Genomic DNA, 15649 nt, shown 5'->3' with positions numbered 1-15649 from the left:
GATACCGATACCTTGAGTTCGATACCGGTTCCTGAACGATACATTTTTCGATACCAATTTTATGAAAACCGTTTTAACAAGATTACATTATCTCAAAAAACTTTGGTTTTATTTTTTTCAGCTTGTTGACATGTATACAGACTCAAAGACTCATCTCCTGAGCCACTGCACTGCACAAAGGAACAAAATATAGCCAACACAATAAATCAAGTACAAATAATTTTAATAAAGCTCAAATAGTTTTCAGTTTACACTAGTGCGTGCTCGTTTTAAAACGCATAGCTCAGACAGAATCATCATTTCTATTCATTTATTCTAGGTTGTTAAAGACTTCAAGAAATTTAAAATCTTTATCCACTTTCATAAGTGGATGTTTTATTTTCTTTCACAATATGTTTTATTGTTATTAAATTCTATGTTGAAGTATGTCTAATTATTTACTACTACTACTAACTACTACTTAATTTATTCAAATTTATTCTTAAAACAGCCTTATGAAATGCTTTCTTTTTCCTCAGAAATTCTGTGTTCTGTATCTGGTTTTCAAATGAAGGCATACAACATTAATTTCATTTTTCTTTTAAATTATGGAAAATAAAACTTTATTTATTTATTTTGGCAAACAGAATTTTACTATTAAAATTAAAACATGGAAGAAATGTTGTGTGATCATTAATTAAATAAGTTTTAATAATTTTAATAGTAGTAGTAGCCTAGTAGTAGCAGTATGTACACTCTGCTGAACAATATTAATTTATTTCTGCCGCAGTGTCTTCCGAGTTAAACCGAACTTTTATTTTGACGGGTTTCCGGGAATACCTTTACAGTTCTGTGTGTATATGATATGACGCAAGTTTTACTCAAATCAAATGGTAAAATGCTCATGAAGTGACTCTCAGAGCAGTTCTGGAGCTGTTGTTCATGTGTTTATGTCCTCATTTAGTGAGACGGCAGACGCTGAAATGTCACGCGAGCTTCAGTCTGTGTAAAGTAAGCGAAACTGCGCGATATAGAGAGCAGACTGCTCCGTGCGCTTTCGAATTGCTCTCGCGGATGTCAAACACTGATCAATCAGCACCGCGTCACTTCTAGTCAAACACACCTAGTGCTGCAGGCTTATTGGCTCACTGACGTTAACGAGATTAACCCCTTAGGTATCGAAATTTGGTACCGAACGACAAGACGTTTTTCCATACTCGGTGGTATCGAGGCAATTCGGTCGGTGCCTAAAAAGTATCGAACTCGATACCCAGCCCTAGATATGTCACAGATCCAGATTCCATGGAAAACAAACCTGTCCAGGCCTGCATTGTGGGTCTACGGTAAACAGTCATCCCTGGTTCATGACAAACTTTGACAAAGCTTTGCATTTTGGGGAAATGTACAAGACCCTTATTGTTTAAACTTTACTCATGTTGTGAAGATTGAAAACTTCCGAAATTGCAAAAATGGCATATTTATTTTTGAAGGATTTCTCATAAAGATTCACAAGGACACTCATTTCCAAACTCAATATTTGTTACAATTTAGATTTCATATATTATTAAAATGCTAACAAAGCTGTACTTTTATACATATTAGCTTAAAACAATATTGAAATAAGATTATCTATATTACATTTATTTTATTCAAATAATCCTTATTAGAAAAACATTTAATTATCTTTAACTACTTTTATACAATATATATATATATATATATATATATATATATATATATATATATATATATATATATATGAATAAAAAGTTGAATTTTTTTTTTGTACATTGTTACTGTTCTTAGTGTCACTTTTCATCAATTTCATCAATATAAAAGTATAAATTTCTCTTAAAAAAAAACCTTACTGACCCCAAACATTTGAATAGTAGTGTATATTACCTTCTGGACAACGATGAAACCAACTTCAAAATGTACAATTTGTCTCCTAATACAAAAAAATTAAGGGGTGAACAAGTTTTAAATCCTGACCCGACATGGTCATTGAAATTTAAACTACAGTATCTTGTTCCTCGAACATTTGAACTTGAACTTTTTCTCCATTGTCTTTGGAAGGCTGAACCACGTCCTCTATTTCAATAACCTCCACTACCAGGTCCCGGATCTCCCTCACACAGTCCAGGGGCATGGGTTCATCCTCTAGGTTTGGAGAAGACTGGGATTCTAAAGCTTTTTCTGAAAGATCCATGATTTGTTTGCCTGTGAACTCTTTGTAGATATCTCCATCCTCTGCATCTTGAATAGACAAACAAACTGCGATCGGATATGTGCTTTCTTTATGTATTAGTGCCTTAACCTGGGCTGGATCATCTGACGAATCTTCTGTCTTCATGGTTTCCTCACTATTGTCCTCGGTTTCAGCAGGCTCATCATCAGAGCCAGAGTTTTTCATACAGATCGAGTTGATTACTACTGTGGGTTTATTAGCAAAGTCTGAAGAAGATGCATCACCTCCTGTTGGTGAATTGCAACTACCAGCACTTTCTACAGCTTCCGTTACCTTAATAATGGGAGTGGAACTGACCAAAGCTTCCATGGCATTTTTGGTGAGTTCTAGTTTAGTCTCAGCTGATGTATCCAAGGTTGATGTTTCAGCAGTGACAAATACATCATCACTGCTCTCCTCTGAGAGTATTCTGTTTTCTCCTTCATCTATTTTTCCCATGATAGGCAGAGCTTCGTTCAGTGCACGGCTTTCTGACAAGTGAACAGTCACCGATTGGTTTGCTGTCAGGCCATTGCCCAGCAGCGGGGAGGGCGGCATGGGTGTGCGCAGTCTTGGGGAGGTATTTAAGTGTCCTGGGCTGCTGGGTGCGGATCCTGGGGGTGTGAAGGATAAGCTGGACACACTGAAATTGTATCTGCTCTCTGTGAACAGGTTGAATTTCTTCTTGCTGGCTGCTTCTTTGACCACTGCCAATCAGAAGCACAAATCAGATTTGAGAATTGTGTTTTAAGCAAATCTTAAAGCTAATTATAATAATATATAGTAATAATTAATAGGGCCCTATGAAATGTGTTGTATTTATTTTCCAAATTTCATTTTGACAATTTTTTCTGTTTAAATTTTTTTTAGACTCTGTTTTGATGGTTAAATTTAATCCAAAATCCATGTCTAATTAATTGAATATTAAACAGCAATTTAAACATTTACAATTTAAATGTTTTTTTTTTTTTTTCCCATTTTATTTTCTGGGTTACATTTTTAATGGTTTCATTAAATATTAATAATCAAAAGCATCTCTAATTAATTTATTATTTATTTATATAATTTGTTTTTCCCAGAAATACTGTGCTGTGTATGTGCATTTTCTGCTAAATAAATTCTGTGACATTCTGCGTTAAATTCTATTTTCAGCACTCGATTCTGCGACTCCTTCTTTGAAAAAAGTCCTATGCTCATCAAAGCTGCATTTATTTGATCAAAATTTTGAAATACCATTACTATTTAAAATAACTTAATTTATTCATTTATTCCTGTGATGGCAAAGCTGAATTTTCAGCAGCCATTACTCGAGAAACATTTCTTATTATATGTTGGAAACAGTTGTGCTGGCAACTTTGATCCAGTTTTTCAGAATAATTTGATTAATCGAAAGTTCAAAAGAACAGCATTTATTTAAAGGCAGCGGCTATTTGCACTAAGTGTAAATAGTAATTAGATGCTATTTATACTGTTAAAATAGCAGGATTTTCTGCTATTTATACTACTTATTGCAAATAGTGGCAATTATCTGCACCTCAGTATTGTAGTACATTATAAATCAGTATGCAATAAGTTATTGAGTGTAAATTTTAATTCAAATTATTAAATGGATGGGACATTAAAGCCCTCCCTACACCTAACTGTTACTTTATTTTCAACTTTTTGATTATTTCCTATTTCCTTTGATTATTTCATTTTTTATTGCAAATAAATGCTTTTCTGATGTGATGTGAAATTTGAAAAAGGAGAAAAAAAGTTTGGCAAAAGGCAGATTCGAACTCGTGCTTTCGCATCAAAAGAAGTACAACACGTTTTGCCACTGAAACTGATGATTCACAACCGTCTTTTGTAATGTGGACTTGCCCAATCACACGTTGGTGGGCGGAGTTAGTGTAAATAGCTTCTGCCAACAAGGCTCTTAGTGTAAATAGACACTCCAATAAAATAGAATTTGTTTTGTAACAAAGTAATAGTCTTTACTGTCAATTTTGATCCATTTAATGCTGAATAAAAGTATTAAGTTCTTAAAAAAAAAAGTTCTTTAAAAATTTGGATTGATATTTTGTTATAATACAAAGACATCTATGCATGTTTATTTCTAAAACATTTTGCGGCCACTGTATATGAATGTGCTAACATAATTCTTGTTCTAAAAATGCACAAGTTTATTTTTAGTTCAGTGAATTATACCTACTGTTATAATGACCCTAATATCAATAACATTTTTGCAAAGGCAGTGTGTAGAGGCCTTGCTGTGATCATGTGACATACCCATGCTGACGTCTTTTTCCAGTATCTCTTGGATAATGTCCTCATACAAGTTTTCCACATTAATGAAGTTTGTATAATCAGAAAATATGTATTGCTCAAATTTAGGTAGTTCCTAAAAGTGCATTTTGAGAAAAGACACAATTATTAGAAGATATAAACCATCAATGGTAAATATATTAAATCTTTCTCTTCTTGTATTTACTTAGCTGTTTATCTATCATTATGCAACTAATCTCAAATGTACCTCTTTGAAGGATGGGGCCAGGTGCTTCTTGATGCTGGGTAGAGTGATGTTGATCAAAGCCTCTTGCAAGATCCTCTTCCTCACTGTGCTGCTGTCATAATCAAATTGCTGAAGGATAAAGACAAATTAAATCAAGCAATCTAACACAGACATCTGTATTTGTAAATTAAAAGTTATATGTTTACCTTCAGAACCCTGTTCGAAGCCTTTTGCATAGCCATCGAAAGACTGACCGATGGGTCCTCCAGAGCCTTTCGCACAAGCAGCTCAAAGGTGTACTCTGTATTCTCCATCAGCTGAAACAATCATACAACAGACACATTTTGGATCAGAATCAGTCACAGAAAGTTAGAAAAGAGTTGGCTTCTTGCATATGCAGTTTTGGCTACCTGTTTTAAGTCTATCTGTGTGCTGTCCACCAGACCTTTAATGCAATAGTTGAAAGTTTGCTGTAGCTCTTGGACGTGATCTGCCAGTCCATTCACTTTCTCATAACAGCTCTGTAAATTAGCCTTGCTCATCTTAAACAAAGCCTTCAGTGAGAGAGAAAGAGCTTACAGTTAAATGTAGTTCAAGTCATAAGGAGTTTTTATGGTGATTAATTGTAAATTTGTTAGTTTTTCTCACATGTCGGAGCTCCTCCCTCTGCTCAGCGTCCTGGAAGTCCTGACACAGCTGCTCCATCATGCCCTCGCTTAAGTCCCGGGCCTCTGTGAAGCCCAGGCTTATGGGTCCCATCACTTCCTCCAAGATGTCTGGCAGGTACGGCTGCACCTGCTCTGTGCAGTGTTTCGTTGCTGGCTCAGTTACCATGGCTAACCATGTGGGAAGAGAAGAAAATTTAGTACTTAGACAACAGTAACTGGACCAAAAACACATTAACTTTCACTGATGAACATGCAAAAGAAATATATATTTTGTGAGGTTTTCATAAATATTTACATCAAACACTACCGTTCAAAAGTTTTGGGTTGAAAAAAAGTATCTTATGCTCACCAAGGCTGCATTTATTTGATTACAGTAAAATGGCAATATTGTGAAATATTATTACAATTTAAAATCACTGTTTTTTATTTTAATATATTCTAACTCCAGTCTTCAGTGTCACATGATTGTTCAGAAATCATAGTAATATGCTGATTTGGTGTTTAAGAAACATCTTATTCTTAAAAATACAGAAAACAATTGTGCTGCTTCATTTTTTTTTTGTAGAGACTATGCTCATTTTTTTCAGGATATCAATAGAAAGTTTTTTTTAAAGCAGCATTTATTTGAAATATAAATGTTTTGTAACATTATAAATGTCTTTAATCTCACTTTTAATGCACCCTTGCTGAATAAATGTATTATTTCCTTAAAACCTTTTGAACAGGTGTACATTATGTAGTAGTAGACATTTGGCCAGTGAGAGATTTTATTTCTTTCTTTTTTGAACTGCTCTTAAAAGCAAGAAGCGGGCTTGTTTTTAGTGTGATCATGTACCTCTGAGTTTGGCCTCCAGGAAAGCTCTTGAGCTGGTGATCTGGTCCATATCAGAGCGCATGAGCATGTCCTGTTGTTTCACCATCTCTTGGCATTCCTGCTTCAGCGTTTTCATCCTTTCAAATAGATGCTCTTGCAGCAGGAAATAAGTGGTTTCAACCGTCTATAAGACAAATGGTTGGGGTCAAGGGTGATTCATCAGTAACATTAATCATTCTTTGTTTTTCAGTGATGGATATGTCCGTAATCACAGCTATGGAATGTAATGTGTTTCTGGTTTGTTCCATCCTTTAGGAAACACCAGGGGCATTTCTGGCCTTCCTGTCCTAAAGCTATTTGGTTGTGGGGCATCCTAGATGTATGTCAACATCACACCCCAGTTTTGAGTATCAAGGGCAGGTTCTGGGGGAAGCCAATGCCATAATAGGAATCTATCTGTAGCAGAAAATAGGAAAGAAACGCACCGCAAACCACACTCTCCTCTTGTCTGCCCTCTTGCTCTTCAAACATGGCTCCAATTCTTTCTCTAGAAAGGGCATCGAGTCCTCCATAAACAGATTAGCAAGACCCTAAATACAAACACACACAAGTTTCAGAAATATAACACACACACACACACACACAAACATAGCTGAACAAACACTGAGCGCAAACTCTTAATTGCTAAACCACAGTAACCTTAAACCACAGACTAGACTGAAATGATCTGTTTACCTATAACCACAAATCAGTCACTGACCTGCCTTCAGCCATTACTCAAACACAATCCAAATAAAATAATTTAAATGAACAGAAAATGTGACTACAGGCAACAATACTATATTATAAAATGTATGCATGTATAAAATGTATATGTTATATAATATATATGGTAATTTATTATGAACAAATAAAAATGTATTTACATTTCTTTACTTTTTAAATTGCTACTTTAATTTATATAAGCAACTCAAACAAACAAAAAATAAGAATGAACTCCCACTGTATGTGTTTATGGTCGTCAAACAGCTTAATTCATTAATATTGATGAATAAAATGCTGTGCATTTCATTTCAACAGTGTTAATACTTTGAGCTTCAGGACACTTCATGGCACATGATGTACTACCAAGTTATCTAATATGTGTGAGACGCACTGACGTATGTGATGTATTGATAGTTCACTATACAGAGTGAAACTGCCAGTGTGCAGCACTACTGAGGTTCCACACAGTAATCAGCCCTGATGTAACAGCGTGTGAATTGTAGCTTTGGGGAATGTGGGAGTGTATAATACAACATGAAATAATTTAGGTGTGTTTTTATACTCAAATCTGCCATTTAGTGAGAAAAGCATTCAATTCTTCAGGACAAAAACCCAAATAAACCAGAGAATGATCCTGTTTGGTTCTGCCCGTTTAGAAATGATAAACATCGTCATAACTGTCAAACTAACAAAACATGTCAATTAACAGGATTTTGTTTTAGCACATTGTTCTACATTAAAACAGCTAGAACATTCCATGTCATACTAGATCAACAAACGATGATAGCCATGTTGTTTATTGTGAAAGGACACCTACCCGCACATCACTGCCTATGAGCATATCCCATGATTCATACTGGCCTTTCTCCTGCCTATAGAGCTGAATGGCTTTGAGGAAAGCCTTAACCTCACATGTCTTCTTCTTGAGAAAATCTGTTGAATAGACCAAATATTTCTTCACACTACAGCTTTCACTGGGTTACACCTTCCTACTGTGCTTTCATAACAGTGAAAGTGTTACCTTTGTTCTGGTGGCGAACACAGTCAGATAAAATGGAGATGAATTCAACTTGAGATTTCTCATCTTGGAAACAGAAATAGGAATCCCGGCGGTATGGAAGTCTGAGATAAACTGGGAACTGTCCTGGCATGTCCGCCACAGGGGGTGCGAAATGTTCCTGGACATCTGCAACACAACACACCATGTAATGCATGGATGAATCAAGATGCAAAGGAAAAAGAAATGGGGTAATTTTTAATTTATTTTGCAAACAAAGTAACATTTATCATTCCATTAGTAATGAATGAGGTTTATAAGACTTAATATTAGACAGTAATATTATCGATTCAATTACACTGACTCCAGATGAGAAAAAAAAACTTTGAATAATGACACTAACTTTGTAAAATCGATACTGAAAGATGGTCTATCTTTATTTTTAATCCTACAGAGCAGGCCAGGACACTCAATTGGAGTTGTATTAATTTAATGGCTGAATAAGTGTGTAAAATTTATTCACTTAAAATATGTGCATGTACTCTAATTGTACTCACTGTTAGTGCAAGGGCAGCACTGGTTAATCATTTCCATGTATTTCTCTTCTGCAGACAGTATGGTGCCTCCTGTAGGCATCAGTCTGTGTTGTGGAGGGGAGCCTTTTAAAAACCTCTGCAAGAAAGCAGGTAAGAGATGATGGGCTAAACGTTATCATCACCTCAGACAGCAAAAGCTCATTGTTAGATGATGTATGATGCCTCATACCTTGTAGCTCTCGTAGCACTCCATGACATAATTGGCACGGATTACTATATATCTATCCTTCCACTTCCTGCTGCTGTCAACAAAGCATTGCACATTCTCCTCATATAACACTCTTCCAGGCTCCGGAGTGGCCTGGGTAAAAATAAATATAATGAGTCGATCTCAGAGGAAGAAATGATCATTGACTTAATGATACATATGTCTTTATATGGAGTTGATCTATCCATGAGATCGGATTCCTACCCGTTGTTTGAGAAGCTGTGTGTGCTCCTCTTTGCGTTGCTCAAGTTCATTTCGGATCTGGGACAGGTAAGCCAGAGAATATTGTTTCCTATAAATCGGTGCAAATTCCTTAAATTTTTGGTCTACTTGCCCTGCAAGACAAGACAAAAAACAAAGACAACTTTGTTTCAGACATTTAATATGGAGTTGCAAATTTTTTTTTATCAGTTACGTGATATTATTACATGCTACAGCTGGAAGAAACATAGGGATATAAGTCACTGAATATGCCATATTTTAGGTAACGTTACATTAGCCAGCCTATCATTTCCTTTCACTACTTGTTGCAGTATTTATTAATTTTTGTTAACGTTAGGTAATAAAAATCAGGACCAGGTCCATTAAATAATGTTAACAGAGACAACTTTTAGTTTTAATGTGTTTAATGTATTAATAGATGTTGATATTATCATTATCGAAGATTAATACATGAAAATAATTATTTCACGTTAACTAATGTTAATGGAACCTTATTGTTATTATACAAGTGTTACCTTGTTTCGTGAGATAATCAACAACTTAAAGAAACTCTCTCTTTAATTCTAATTAGCACTTCAATTGGAGAAGAATGCACCATCAATGAGTCCAGCATATAAAAACAGCTTGCAGCACAGCGGGCACAAATCAAAAATTAGAGGAAAGGAAACTGATTGCCAAAAATAACATCTGATACAAAATAGGTACAGTCCAGAGGTGAGTGGGGAGTAAATGCACAGCAGATTGTCTAAATGAGGCTCAAAAGAGCTCTCAAAGGAACATTGTGTTTTCCCCAGTACCACATACAAAATTAGCTAAACAATACAGCAGTGAACAGAAGATATTCATTCTTGTCAGTGTTATATAACTATACAATCTTAATTCTAAAATGGAAAGTTCCATTTTGGTCAATATAGCATATACGTGGTAAGCATAGTGGTTACATAAAATGAAAATTAATATTAAATTGATTTAAAAACACCAACAAATAAATAAATGCAGGTCTACAGCATGAAAACCAACTTATCACTCTTCTGACTCACTCGCCCCCTCAAAAACCGTTTTTTTTTTTTTTTTTAAGAACAAAAATGACACTTATTTGCTCAAACTATTAAAGGGGAAGGGAAAGAATTTGTGCTCTGCATTTAACCCATCCAAGTGTACACACAGTAGTGAACATACACCCGGAGCAGTGGGCAGCCAATGCTGCGGCGCCCGGGGAGCAGTTGGGGGTTCAAGGGTCACCTTGGTCTTGGAATTGAGGGTGGAGAGAGTGTTGGTTATTCACTCCCCCACCTGCCGGACCTGAGACTCGAACCCATGACCTTCGGGTTACAAGTCCAACTCTATCCACTAGGCCACGACTGCCCCTTATCTATTTATTAAGTAATAAGTTGCTTTATTCATGACAAATGACAAATTCATGACAAACATTTGACTATATTTGTAAAATATATCTTGCCAATCTTGAGTGAGAAAAATTAAGAGCATTTGCCTTGATATAAACATTTTGCAGTGATAATAATATAGTATGTGTAATTAATCGTTTCTCTGCAACTGATTGGACTTTTGATTTGACACCCAAACCAGAATGTTCACTCTGAGAGGGTGTTCCTACATTCTTAAATTCCTTGTGTGAATTTTTTTTATACATTTTCAGATTCTTGCATTACATAACATGCAACTAAATTTAGATGACAGCTGAGAGCTATGGCATTCACTTCCAACATATTTCACAATGGAGTGAAAGCACTGTAACGAGCAGTGTTGGGGAAAGTTACTTTTAAAAGTAATGCATTACAATATTGCGTTACTCCCTAAAAAAGTAACTAATTGCGTTACTTAGCTACTTTTTATGGAAAGTAATGCATTACGTTACTTTTGCGTTACTTTTTAAATATGAGAAGGGCTTGATTGTTTTTAATACAAGAAGTTCTAATTATAGCAAATGTAAAAGCCCTTTCACACCAAAAAGTGTAATGAATAAACCTCAGGCTGAAGGAAAAGTAAATTCACGTCTGTAAAGTAGAACGCAGGAGAAGAAGATTCAACACTCTTCAGCAATAAAAATCAATGAAGCACAATTGTTAGTTTATCTAAAGTCATTTTTGCTTATTAATATGGATGAACTGGATAATAAAAGGTCAGCAGCAAAGACATTGGTTAATAAAATGGGATTAGATACATTTGTGTTGTTTAACATATTTAATTATTGCAGGTTTGCGTCATATTCTGAATTTGAATACTGACTAATAAAAGTCAGAATAAAAATAAAAGACAGAATAAAAATCTGTTTTTTGCGAGTGAGATGAATTAATGCACATTCACATTTAGTATAGGACTACAGTATATCAGTCAATAAATTGGAAAAAAGTAACTCAGATATTTTCTTGTAAATTAAAAAGTAATGCGTTACTTTACTAGCTACTTGAAAAAAGTAATATTATTACGTAACTCGCGTTACTTGTAATGCGTTACCCCCAACACTGGTAATGAGCTGCTCTATCATTATTTTCTGTCTCTGCAGTGTACAGTATATCTTTTCATGCAGTCTTCCTTGATCTATTGATTTATTCGTTAGAGACAGATTCATTGTTTTGGAAGGAACTGTGGTTTGAGATGTCTTGAATTCTTGAGCTCTGACCTGCAAGATTCTTGGCCTACCATAGACGTTATAACACGGCATGACCTGCAAAGCCAGTTCTGTATGAACATACCTCCACGCAGACATTATTACACTTCAACAAGAGTACAAGGTTGACAGGGGAATGTTCCTAAACACCTGAACAGTTTAAGAGTTTTTTTGTAAACATCCTTGACAATGAGCAGCTGTTGACCACACACTCTCTTTTCACCTTCTTAGGTGTGAAAGCACAGAACTTGAGTTTACTGTCAGCTCATTCACAGGAAATGGTCACATTTGTGTCCCATTTGTGTTCATAATCAACAGGATACTAAATATAAAGTCACGTAATTGATTGATTGTTTTGTGAGATGGAAAAACATCACCATTAAATCTAATTTTATTGAAATTAATATTTTCAGGGAGTGAAAATATGCAGAATCTGTCTTTGATCGCTAGACATTTTCAGGCACAAATGGCCCTGTTTCCTGAGAATGAGCCTTTCATTAAAAATCAGTTTTGAGAATGAATGAAAAAACATCTGAAACATAGTTTAAAAACACATTTCAACAACACCCTCAGTACTGTAATGCTCTTTCAGCATGTTTTTTCAGCTGCCAGATTTAAAGGGATAGTTCACCCAAAAATGAAACTTCTGTCATCATTTACTCACAACTCAAGTAGTTCCAAACCTGTATGAATGTCTTTGTTCTGCTGAACACAAATGAAGATATTCTGAAGAATGTAGGAAACAGAGCAGTTCTGGGGCACCACTGACTTCCATAGTATTTTGTTTCTTACAAAGAAATTCATACAGGTTTGGAGCTACTTGAGTTGTGAGTAAATGATGACAGCATTTTCATTTTTGGGTGAACTATCCCTTTAAGGTGTTTTTCCATTTGAGCAAATAGCAGAGCTGCTTTTAATCCTTTACACTCTCTGACACGCATACACATACACCACAAAACCTCCACCCATATCATTTCAATGCCCAGAAGAAGAAAACAAACAGGTTTCTGCCTTTTCAGCTGTGGAGGTTGAGTACTACAGTTGTCTGACTGACACTAATAATAGTAATTTTCCAATGAGGCATTTACAAGTCCAAATTCAATGTGAATCTTTTTCTATTAGAGAGGCCATGCAGTGTAGGACTATAGAAAACATCTCATGCACTTCAATAACATCCACCCTCTTTCTGTGCCCATATCATTGCAGTATAGGGAAAAGTTTTGAACAACCTATTATTATTATTATTAACTATGTAGAGGCAACATGAAATAAATCATTAATGTACAAACAACTTTTACTGCTATTTCCACACCAAAACTCTTTTAAAGTAAATTCCAAAACCACTTAAAATGACCTACAGCACATACCTTTTATGTAGTTGGATTTGTTTTCATCCAGTAAACTGGGTGATGCTCCCATACTGCTCTGCTTAGTTCAGGTGAGCTCTCCTCTGCTCTGGTGAAGATGATTCTGTGTCACTGTATTCACTAATGAGGGAGAATCTGAAAGCAGGTGTTATATTTCAGGACGGTGGGAGGGGCACGAATGCAACAGTCACACCGGGACATTCAAGGGCTGTCTTTTAAAACCTAAAGAGCCGCCTAACCAGACAGACAGCCTGTGATGCCCCTAAAGGCAGTCTTGGGAGCTCACTAAGTTTTGACACAGATCCTTTGATTTCATGAAAACAATGTGATATGTGCTTTATACATCAGTCTTCTTTGTGAATATGCAAGAGCATCTGAGCTGTGATCAAAGCTGTCAGGTTATAACTAAGTTATCATCCAAGGTATTTAAAAAAAAAATCATGGTTTGTTTTGTTACAACCTTCTTTGTGAAATACAATATACCTGTGACATACTAGGCAGACTTGATCCCATTAAGGACTATAACCACAGCTTCTATTCAAATTAACATACCAGTAAGTTCATTTTAGTACATTTCAGGGAGGTCTATATATTGTACTATGCAAATGAAACTGGTGTGGCACTAATTTACGTTTAAAGACTTTTTTCTACAGGACTGTGAATGAATCACATAAAACCGGTAAACAAATCCAAGTCTTTTTTCACCCCAAATATGAAAGGAATTTAAAAAAATGAATAAAGCCCATTTTTCCATTTTCATTACAATAAAGCATGTCTCCCTAAATTCAATTTTGTTAATTAAATTTTATAACGTGGTTTATGGTAATGAGGGAAATGTGCTTAATTTCTATGAAAATGATAATCTAATGTACATTCAAAAAAGTGTGTTTATTAATAGTCTTAAATGTATTCTCAATTTTCTGTTGTTTTCAAAGTAAAATGTGACCTGGAAATTTGATTTATTGTTTGTTTGTTTGTGATTCACCAACAGTGTTCTCAATGTGTATTAGTTCTCATAAGAAAGATACAGTTTATGGTGTGAAATATTTTATTCATGTTGTAGTAATCAGGTAAAATACTGAAGCAAAAATGAAGTGGATGAAGGTTCTTTAATGTCTTTCGAAGATTTGGTTATAAAATATAAACTGCCTAGATCTAATTTTTTTAGATTCCTTCAAATCAGGGATTACATTTTTAAAAGCACTACTCTTATTAGTAACTCCTCCATGTCAGATATAGAGAAGATTTTGCTGAATCCCCCGTCATGTAAGCAGATTTCATATTTTTATATCAGTCTTTGTTCATATGAAGTGGTGAACACCCAGGAGCTTAGAAGATTATGGGAGGGGGAGTTTCAATTGACCATTACAGAGGAGGAATGGGAACGGGTCTGGAGTCAGACAAATAAGATCTCTATTTGCAATAGGGCCAAAGCTATTCAATTTAGGATTGTGCATAGATTGCATATTACACCCCTTCTTAGAAGCAAGTTTGACTCAAGCAGTTCACCATTGTGTGTTAAATGTAAGGTGGAGGTGGGAAATTATACCCATTTATTATGGTACTGTCCTGTTATTAGAGTTTATTGGTCAAAAGTTATTGTTTGCATGAGCCGTATGTTTGGACGTGAGCTACAGTTGGACCCATTGTCTTTGATTTTAGGTCTTCCAGTTGGACAATTGCGGAACAAATTCAACAGACGTTTATTTGATATCCTAGCCTTTGCGGCCAGGAAAAATATATTGTTAACTTGGATCAGCGACAAACCCCCATCCTTGAAAGGATGGCACAAGATTATTAAGGAAATGATTCCCTTAGAATTTTTAACCTGTCTTATTCATATGTCTACTGAAGCTTTTCCTCAAGTTTGGACTCCATACCTGGATTATATTGATGTCTCGTTAAGCAATATTTTGAGTTTTGGTATGCAATAACGCATTTTATTTTATTTACTATTTTATTTTTTCACTAGCATTGTAAGAGATGGGCATTGTTTGATTGTTTTTTGTTTTTTTTTTGTTTGTTTGTTGCATGTTGTTTGTTGAAATGTTCATAAAAAGATGTAATAAAAAAAAAACAAAAAAATGAAGTGGAATAGAAAATCAGATAAAGGAAGATCAATATAATCCTTTGACAGGCTCTTTAGAAATATCTTTAGAGATTAAAAATTTAAAAACCAAACAATAACTGTCAAATACTGCATCACTGTCAGCACAGAATGGTTAATCGAACACTGTAAGCCCATAATGGGTCAAAGCCTCAGTGCAATCCACAAAAAACATCATCAAACCTGGAACAACCCTTTTCATTTAGATGAAACTCTTGTTTTTTATCCACAAGTTGTCATAGAAACAAGCTTCCTAAAATAAACAGGAAAATTCATCAATGAAAACAGCCAAAGAAAAATCAGACATTTGTGCAGTCCAAGCTCTCAAATGCATGTCCACATGGGCAATATCAAAATGCAGGTTTGGTTTCATGAACCGCCTTTGTCGCTTCATCCTGTCAGGTGATAACGGGTCCGTGTGTTTGCGCTGAATGGCTGCTGGCCGGATGGCTGTTTCGTCTGAACTAGGATTACTATGCAAGTTATGTTCCTGTGTTGACTGTGCTCCATGCCGAGGTTTTTTGTCTGTTCTCACACTGCACTCTCGTTCAGGAACGTAGTGTGAGGACAATTTTT

General features: G+C 35.3%; 1 protein-coding gene across 1 annotated transcript; it reads right to left on the bottom strand.

Annotated features, from left to right (window-relative positions):
• Positions 1-1764: 1764 nt before the first annotated feature.
• On the bottom strand, positions 1765-13091 carry LOC306843438 (protein Niban 1-like). The gene is made up of 14 exons (XM_079374944.1): positions 12967-13091; positions 8953-9083; positions 8710-8841; positions 8502-8616; positions 7969-8133; positions 7765-7880; positions 6668-6772; positions 6204-6366; positions 5349-5536; positions 5111-5254; positions 4907-5017; positions 4722-4829; positions 4478-4589; positions 1765-2913 (listed from the first exon to the last, which is right to left on the bottom strand). The coding sequence occupies exons 1-14, from the start codon at positions 13016-13018 to the stop codon at positions 1991-1993; spliced, it is 2565 nt and encodes an 854-aa protein (XP_079231070.1). The 5' UTR covers positions 13019-13091; the 3' UTR covers positions 1765-1990.
• Positions 13092-15649: the final 2558 nt, after the last annotated feature.

This window comes from Barbus barbus (assembly GCF_936440315.1).
Source record: "Barbus barbus genome assembly, chromosome: 24".
Taxonomy (NCBI): Eukaryota; Metazoa; Chordata; class Actinopteri; order Cypriniformes; family Cyprinidae; genus Barbus; species Barbus barbus.
This window is presented reverse-complemented; position numbering and strand designations above follow the sequence as displayed.

Coding starts and splice junctions, on each gene's coding strand:
- LOC306843438 (XM_079374944.1), bottom strand. CDS start 13,018: ATGGGAGCATCACCCAGTTTACTGGATGAAAACAAATCCAACTACATA. Junction 8,842..8,952: donor CACAGCTTCTCAAACAACGG/GTAGGAATCCGA, acceptor ATTTTTACCCAG/GCCACTCCGGAGCCTGGAAG. Junction 8,617..8,709: donor AGTGCTACGAGAGCTACAAG/GTATGAGGCATC, acceptor GCTTTCTTGCAG/AGGTTTTTAAAAGGCTCCCC.